Genomic DNA, 9,419 nt, shown 5'->3' on the forward strand with positions numbered 1-9,419 from the left:
CATGCATCTTTAAGTCCTCTGGAACAAGAAAGAGGAAGAAAAGCATAAAAGAAAAGACATAGCAGCAGAACAGAGGTATTTGTCAGTCATACACCTGATTTCTCCATCCACTCCTATACATAAAACCACAACCTGTATTGTTTTATATATTTGTATGTATTTGTATGAGTCCCTTTGAGGTAGCAACTATTAAATTAAGCTTATTTAGGTTTTCTATATGAAAGCAATTACAGAGAGACACATTGATTGTCAATTACGGCAAAGTATACCATTACCTATATCATCATTTCCTTCCTCACGCGCAGAATACCACATCTCAGATCGAAGTACAAATAGACCTAGTTTGTCTAGACGTTTGATAGAATGTAAAGTACAAGGAAAATATTATGTCCTGTACTTAAACTGTATAATGTGGCAATAAGTGTTAAACTTGCACAATCGCGTCATACAATTGAAAGATGTCTGTTACTTTGTTTCTGTCCTTTAAATGAAAAAGAAGATAATTTTGTTGCTCATTAAAGGAGGTAAAACATTCACTGGAAATGGCTTTGAAAAAATGTTCTGCTATATACAGTATCTGAACTGTTAAAGTCATACCACAGTGTAAACAGTTAAATGTATTCATATTTTTTAAAGTACACATGCATATATATTTTACCTTCATACCAAGCATAGCTCACATAAAAATACAAACTTATAAGACAAAAAAAGAATGTTAAATATGTATTATCTGACATGAATTTTCACATAATTCTTTTTCAAAAAACAATAAATACCTTTAAAACAATATATCACGTGATGTATTTTTCAACATTTCCAATATTGGAAAAAATCTCTTCTTTTCCTATCAGTAGTGCTAGCACTGATAAACTTAACTGGATGGCGTTGATTGTATGCCTGCAGTGTTAGATGCTTGCATAATGTCTATAAACACCAAAAATAAATGTTCACGTGTCCCAAAATCATCAGTTCAACCTGATAGGTACTCTTTTTTTTGCCAATTTACTGAATAAACCCAATTTAGGATGGGCCGAAATAGTTTCACAGAAGTGGAATTAAAACATCCAGTTCCTAAACAAATCTTGATCACAGATTTGAGGAATTCCAGTACATTCTGATTTCGTTAAAAGTCAGCTCACGCAATGGTCAAGCTAAGGCGTCGGCAACATATGTGTGTCGTTAGAGGCTAAAGACATGGGACTGTCTATTGAAGCAGGCGGTACAGACTCCTTCATTTGTTGTTTGAGTTCAGAGATGGTATGCTCTAGCCTTTCTCTGGCCTCCCTCTCCCTACGTAGCTCCTCCTGCAACTCTTCGCGGTCCTCTTCGGCACGGTCCAACCTTCGGCGGAGCTCTGATAACTTCACAAGCACAAAAGATCACAGATCAGCTACAGGGATGCATTTCAAACACTTGTTCATCATATGTTAAGATTATAATATACATTAAAAGATCATTAATGAAATTGAATTAAGTACATCAAGCACCTGATAAGGCTCGACTTTGGTGCGTGTAACTGGTACCTGTTTGGCATAGATGGTTTCCTGGTGCGGTTCATTATCCGCATCTTTGCATTTGCAGCCTTGCTGTCTCAGCTGATCAAGTCTGGACTTCAGCTTTCTCTGTTCCTGCTGGACCTCGCCCAGCCTCTGAGCGTGCTCGCTCTGCACAGCCTCCAGTTCCCAGTGCAGGTCATGGCGGTCACTGACTTCACCCCGACGCAAAATCTGTAGCTCCTGTTCTCATGTAACAGAGGGAGAATGTGATGTCAAAAGCTAAAAACAGATACTATATTGTACAGTGGGTTTTGTATTTTAGATGTTGGTATCTGGAATCTAGGCAGGGTAATAACCTTTTCAAGTTGTTTTTGTTTGTGTAGAGTTGCCTGAAGTTTCTCATGCTGAGCGCTGTACATCTGAACAAGTTCCAATACCATGCCGTCCTTACTGTGTTCGGCATTTACACCAGCAGACCGCTTACAAACTGGCATATCCAGTTTTTGCCATTCGTCCGGACTGCCGTCATCTGTTTGACCAGGTGTGTGACTTGTTATTTGCTGTCCTGTATTACGCAAATGAAGACAAAGTATTTATTTTATCCTGAAAGATAGATTGATTATCAGTATGAGTGTTCCCTGGGACTGAACCCATAATCGTGGAGTGCAAGCGCTGATCTTTAGCAGTTGAGTTAAAATGAGACACTGTTATTGGATGGGAACTAACAAACCTGAAAAGGAGGACGTCTTTCGGTCAGCGTTGCTTCCATCCTGACTTGCATCATCCTGAGAGTCTTCATGTTTGGATGGGCCTGCCAATGCGTCTTCTCCTGGGGTCCACATTTCCATTCCAGACACACACCCAGCTGCCATTTTTTCAGGCACATACTGGTACCAGCTAGAGATGAGAACCAAAAAAGTGGTTACTTGCTTGTGTTTTATATTGCTGAAATTGCATTACAAAATGATTCTTATGTTTACTTAAATATTTACAGTTATATCATGTTAACGTGTGTCACCCTATTATTAGGGTGTATATTTTGCTTTAAGACAAAGAGCATAGTTCACTCAAAAACATTTTTTTATTTACTTACCCTCAAGTTGTTCCAAACCTGTTTAAATTTTGTTTAAACAAAGAAAGATATTTGAAAGAATGTTTGTAACTATTGACTTCCATAATAGGGAAAAACTACTATGTTAGTCAATGGTGACCCAGAACTAGTTTCCCACATTCTCCAAAATATCTTATTTTTTGTTCAACAAATAATCGTATACAGTTTTGTAACATTATGAGGGTAAATCATAACAGAATTTTCATTTTGGGGTGGAATAAAACCTTTAATAAACTCAAAAGTTAAATGCACCTGGACGAATTACTGTATTGATAAAAATGTAATTGTCCTAAATAAAATATTTAAAATATTTAAAATAAATTCTCCTTTTTGCAGTAAAATATAGCCTGGGCGCGTTCTCAACGAATGAACAGAAGTTACCTTTGCCACATCAAATCAGCGTGACTGGGGTCTTCCTTAAGACTGGCAAGCAAACGTGAATCAAACACAAAAGTAGGTGAAGATACTCCCTGAAACAGAGTTAAAAAGAACTTGTTAACCTGGTTTCACAGAGAGAAAGTGATTGATTGCCACATTATGTGTAAAAATACATTCAGCTCTATTCCTCAAAACTTCTCACTTGGAGAACATAGATTTAATTGCTTCACTTAATAGTCTGTGTGTCTTTTATGTGTGTTGCGTAAAAAAGCTGAATCATTATGTTTCTGTCATGCTTAAAGAGTAATGCTTAAAAATATAATCGAATGAGACTTTTATATTCTGTGAATGCGTTGGAAACTGATTCTGGACACGTTTAATGGGGCCGGATGTCTGTGCTATGATGTTTCACTCCCTACTGCAAACAGGAATGCGCATCTGAACACATCACACTGGAGGAAAGGTGGATGGTTTTTCCATCAACAAACTTCTATGTGCTTTAATGTAAATCAGATCTGACCCACCAAACACCTTGCAAATTCAGCTTGTAAAAAAAAGAGCACCCACACGGTGTTGATAAAGAAAATTCCTTTCCGTTCATAGCTTAACAATTCACACATACTCAAAAGTCCCTCCGCTGTGGTTACGAAGCACGTTCCTCAAACTGTTCTGCGTTTGAAGATCTTTACTTGATACATGTGAAGTGCTTTTATGGAAACAGAAACTTCCTACGCGTACATTTATTACTATATACTCGTAGTGAAAAAGGTTATCAGCTTGAAACAAAACAGGCAATGCAGGTTTATTTAAAAAACACACAACCATAGGTTTACATGTGAGGTCATGTGCGAGAACTCCAGACGAGTGGGGGAGGAATTGGCTGTCTGGGGGCCGTCACGTGGAGCTCACGGCACGAGGACTCTAATCTACACAGCTATTTATGACATGACACACACACACAGACTCCTAATACACTAAAACAACGACGTGATTCATTTGTGACCTCGTGAGATACTGTGATCGCACCAGATCTGCCTTTATGTCTGATCAATTCATTTTCCTGACCTTGCCTTAACCTCGCCATTATAGGGTGTTAGTTTGCCTTTGGTAGCATATTATGCACTCGTGCATTTGTGACTTTAAATATGAAAACTATGCATCTCTGGGTGACACCTTTATGAGATATCAACACATTAGTAATAATAGTTTATGAGTTAAGTTAATTAATTAAAAATGTATTTGTTTATTTTACACATTAATATCTTAAATTGTACTATAGATGAATTGATAATAATATACACTTTGGTTTAGTATAAAGAATATATTGATTTTAAATAAGCCATTGACATGTTTTGCTATTCCATATTTATTATTCAGTCCTTTAGATAGATGTATTATATTTGATATTGCAAATTTAACGCTTCCCCCAAACATCAAGCTCAGCCTGTATCTGCAGCGAGAACAGCAGTTGCTGGGGATGTTGTGAGTCTCTGGCTAAGCATTATATAATGAGATGGGGAATTTACTGAATGCTTTGAAAATTCATTGGCTGGGAAGGAGGCTGGGGCCGGGGGTCTGCGTTCTGATTGGCTTGGACCGAGGTCCTATTGGGTGAATGCTGGGCCTGCATGGGGGGAGCAGTTCTCTGCAGGCACATGTAATAGAATGTCTCTTTCGCTCATTCTTTCCTCGTCTTTCTTTTTTTTTCTTGCCTCTCATCTCTCTGTTTCTTTCCTCTGTTGCCGTGGTTCCCGCTGTTTGTGCAGATTCTGTCAGAAGGAGTTTGAGAATCTAGTGACCTGGTTTAAACTGCATTCAGCCATTTCCTTTGGAGGGAAACATCTGGTGCGACATGAGAGCTGGATTCAGCTGACCCAACATTACATTCGCTTTTTACTTTATACTCGAACAAATTACAGAAATTTGAGTACGGAGACGGAGTGTTTCTCAAAGCAATGTCTCTCTGATGCATGACGACTCAACATCATAGTCCTCATTTAAAATGTAGTAATGCAGTTTGCTTTTTCTATATAAAACATTTCTCACACTTTCACGAGATTCACCCATATATCTATTTCCCTTTGTTTACTGTTTTGCTTTAGTTGGTTTAGTTTACTTGGTATCAAAATACTACTTTCTTCATCGATACTGTCAATACTGTTTTGTAATCGATTAAAACCAAACAGATTCTTACCACATGTGACTCCTTTTTCTCCTGCTGGAACTTTGACTTCATATCCTCCAGAGATGGCCGCAGCTTCTCCTCATCCGCCGTTCCCAGGTGTCTCTGTGCGAGCTGCAGATAGCAGGCCCACTTGGCTGAGTCGAAGCCCCAGTGACACGTACGTTTGTCGGGCTGTCGATGGGAGTGCATGACAAACCGCTCCGGGCAGAATAGTTTCCGGCACAGGGAGCAGCGGATGCAGGGCGCGTCCTGACTGAAATAAAGCTGGGGTACAAACAGACCTTGACATTTCCCCAGACATTGGTGTTCCACCCAAAATGCTCCAGCTTCCTCACTCTCTTCCTCCTCTTCAGAACCGTGACCTTTGTGTGGATCCCTAGAGGGTTCTTCACCTGGATGGAGCAACGTGTTACAGAGGCGCTGGGCATCGGTAAGTGTGATGAGCCCGCAGGAGGGAGTCCCTGGCGGTAGGACACCCAGCACTTTGAGGACATGGAGTTGTGTTGCGTCACAGCGAGAACAGTACAAATAAAGCTGATCGCACACTTGATTGATCTGTTGTAGGGAAAAGTCCCGCAGAACGGTGTTTAGCAGTTGGGGCAGACAAAGACGCAGTTCACCTCCCACAGAGAAGCAGGAGATAGTCTCGCCCTCCAGACAGCAGAGGCCAAGGTCTGTGGAGCTGTCAGGGGGGACCAGAAGAGGGCCTCCAGCCATACCTCCTTGGGCCAAAGGAGGCGACATTTTATACTGTCCACAATGACCAGAGAACGCAGCCGGACCACCAAGGGAACACTGGCTACTGAGAGAGAACTGCGCTAGAGTGTGCTTCAAACCAGGACTCAGATCTGGAGTGGCCTCCATCCCATTTGTTGCCTTGGAAACCTGACACCCACCAGCACCACCAGAGTTGAGAGAGGTTTCTGGGATTTTTTTGCAGGAGAGATTGAGAGCAGCCATCACGCGTTTCTTGATGGGCGTGACGTCTGTGCCATTACCTCGCATCAACCTCTTTACTGGGACTTTAGGGAGTGTGTGGTCCTTGGGAGGCCCGGGACGGTTATTCTCAGTAGTTGCCATGATGTTGTGGATATCGATATTGTCTTCAGTGACAGAAATATACACAGAGGAAGTATCAGGAATGCAGGGCGTTTATATGTGGATCATGGTGAAGGACTGCCTTCATACACTTCCAAAATGAGTCTGAAAAAATCCAAAGAAAAAGAATGATTAAAAAAGACTAAATAGCTACGTTGCTGTGGGCTTTGACTACCCTCTCGTTTTTAAATGAACCATTTTTAATTCAAATTAATCCTAACTTATTATTTATCCAATATAAACTACATCGATGACTACTCTACTGTCATTATACTTTAAATAAGATGTCATTGTGGAATTTAAAATATTAACGAGATAACCGTAAAATTAACATATTTTGTATTAAATATGCATCATATTTTCAGCATTAGCCTACAACAAAGTTGTTGACTTGTATTACTCGAAGTCATTATTATATAATATATAGGGCCAAATAATAATTTTAAAGCATTTTACTCATAAAGTGACTGTATACTTTTTATGGGATTGCTATTAAGTATTTATATTTTATGTCCTAAACAGACTTACAAAGTATTATATTTCGACTGCAAGATCCAAGATTTGAAACCAGACAAAAACAATGCTCTCATAAGACATTACAAATATTTTTATATTATTTTAATAAAATTTTAATATTAATATTTTGTCTTTCCAGGAAGAATGCTGTTATTAGCCTCGTTGGTTTTGTGTTTAGTCAGGGATAGCGCAATCTTTTCAAAATTAATCATATCTGTAATGTGTTGTGGCTGTATGTGATAGACTTTCCACCCCCCCTCCTACGGCTCTGATTACTCACAGCCATAAGCCCCGCCCCTCCCCACCTCCCATAGTTTTTACTCACAGTCGGAGCTCCGCCCCTCCCCCATCTGCCGTGGTAATGACATTCACTTCTGCCCCAGACCTCTGCGGGACTACCCCCCATATGTTCCCACACCTATGACACTTTTAACATTTCACAACAAACTGTGAGGGCAACCCCTCGAGAAGATTTAAATGGTAGAAGATAATCCTTATTTTACTTCAGTGGTGGTAATATGACAAATACAAGGAATCCGCGTTCTGCCCAGTGAAACGGTGAATGCAATACATTACGCAAATAAACATCTATTATTTTATCTAACGGCGCATGAACAAAATCAATTACAACTGTAAAGGACTCTAAAAATATAAGGTTATACGGCTTGTGTATCGGAGAGCAATATTTGAACATATGTCACGTTAAAAATACAACCGAAACAGTCATCATATACGATTATACACACACTAGAGAAATCATCCAGTGCGATGGTGAGATATGTGTAACAATAATAGTAAACAAATGTTAAAGTAATTGAATTATTATTTCAAAGATAAAAAACGAACAAATTGAAAGTACGTGCTTCCGAAAACGAAAAAACAATCTAAAGCTGAGCTTACCTTTAAATGTAAAGTGTTAACTCCTCGATTCTTACACAAGAAGAGAAGAAGGGACGCTTTATATTTGTATTTTATATCACGGGTTTCCGTCAAAGTTCACAGCCGCACAAACGCCCGTCGCCCTGAACTGATAACAGCGGTGCGGACTTCATGCTGATAGACTCGCGACGTCAATCCACAACCCAACAGCCTACGTCACCCGACGGGCTGCTACAGTCACGGCTAGACGGCGTGATGAAGGTCTGTCTGCCATACGTGGGCGGTACCCGAATTCCGATGAGTCCTGCCCTTGAGTAGACGATAATTTGCCTTTATTGGTATGGCCTTCTGAGCGACGTTTAATTTATCCAATCGTAGATTACCTTGTAAGTACCGCCCACCAACCACAGCCATAGCAACCATAGCAGTCTAGCGCTCTAGTAATATGCATAAAGCTACAGGCGAACATTTATATATTATATAAATAACACAGATGTTCTTTAAATTAAACGGTCAGACAAGGAAAGCCAACAAGTGTTTTTGGTCTTTGTTTATGTAAATCATACTTTGCAGTAGTAGGGACAACTGTGTCATATATCTCGTAGTTATCCACTATAAATATTCAAGGCGTTTGATCAACTTTAGATACTGTTTAGATATTATATTATTGTATATTTGTATAGATTTTCAGAAACTCATTATGTTGGTCTTAACTTAACTTTCGATTAGGTTAGGATCAACACCATATGAAAATAATACCATACAGCTCTCTGTATAAATAAACGTCACCTTCATATATTCGAGCATATGTATTTCTTTAGTGTTTGTGTGTGGAATTTGTGTTTAGTGCAATGATACCTTCGGACAGCCATTTGCAGTGTCTGTCCTGGTGTATTAGCATAATGCAAATTATCCAATTTGACTTTCATTGGATTCAAGGTTTGCATTTCTATAGTTTAGCTGCTAACATATTGAAGGTTCACACCTTGGCCGGTGCATGGACTCAAGAGGAAACCCCCTTTTAATGGTTAGATCTCTGTATTTTGTATTTCGCTTATTTATGGAAAATATGACCATCATTAAAATTTATGCATGATTCTTAGCTAAAAGCATATCTTTATGAGAGAAACCTTTTAGGGTAACCATTACCGGATGTGAGTTTTTAGGAAAGCTATTTTGTGTTAAGTGTCTGGGACTAATTGAACGGAATTAAATGTAAATGTGAAGTAGCTTGAGTTTTTAATAACATCTCCCTAAAACAAAAGGCTCTTTCAAGAGAGTGTTTATAACATGATGAGAGAGAACCTGTTTTTTGATTGAAAAGGTTTCTGAAAAGCAATAGGTCAAGTGGCAGAACTTGAGCCTAAACAAGCATAATTGTCTGAGTAGAGAATACGATATTTTTATTAGAATAGTATAACAGAATATTATGTTATTTATAGATATTCATTGGAATATATATTCATTTTTACTATTATTCTCAAATCATAAATTTGAAATTATGTACAATTTCAATGCAGTGTGCTGCAGCCACAAATAAATAAATGTGTTTTTAAAAACAGCTGAACAGTTCTGACATGTCCTTAGAGTATAGTGGCAATCTGTATTGTGCTACAACAGATGATGCAATTGATATCTGAAGGGATTGAAAGAGACGGGTTAATTTAAATCACAATGGGAAAGAGAGGAGAGTCATAATGCCCAAATTATTAATTTATTTGCCCTTACTTCATGGTCTCTCATTACGTAGTCACTT

The 9,419-nt window shown here is 38.9% G+C and overlaps 1 protein-coding gene across 1 annotated transcript; it reads right to left on the reverse strand.

Moving 5' to 3' along the window:
• Positions 1-598: 598 nt before the first annotated feature.
• Positions 599-7,898, reverse strand: skilb (SKI-like proto-oncogene b). Its single transcript, XM_079488175.1, has 7 exons — positions 7,685-7,898; positions 5,180-6,373; positions 2,989-3,077; positions 2,227-2,393; positions 1,853-2,061; positions 1,524-1,736; positions 599-1,361 (listed from the first exon to the last, which is right to left on the reverse strand). The coding sequence occupies exons 2-7, from the start codon at positions 6,248-6,250 to the stop codon at positions 1,152-1,154; spliced, it is 1,959 nt and encodes a 652-aa protein (XP_079344301.1). The 5' UTR covers positions 6,251-6,373; positions 7,685-7,898; the 3' UTR covers positions 599-1,151.
• Positions 7,899-9,419: the final 1,521 nt, after the last annotated feature.

Source organism: Barbatula barbatula, assembly GCF_947034865.1.
Source record: "Barbatula barbatula genome assembly, chromosome: 23".
In the NCBI taxonomy this organism is placed as follows: domain Eukaryota; kingdom Metazoa; phylum Chordata; class Actinopteri; order Cypriniformes; family Nemacheilidae; genus Barbatula; species Barbatula barbatula.

Coding starts and splice junctions, on each gene's coding strand:
- skilb (XM_079488175.1), bottom strand. CDS start 6,250: ATGGCAACTACTGAGAATAACCGTCCCGGGCCTCCCAAGGACCACACA. Junction 3,078..5,179: donor AGAAAAAGGAGTCACATGTG/GTAAGAATCTGT, acceptor ACTCTGTTTCAG/GGAGTATCTTCACCTACTTT. Junction 1,737..1,852: donor AACAAAAACAACTTGAAAAG/GTTATTACCCTG, acceptor ACATGAGAACAG/GAGCTACAGATTTTGCGTCG.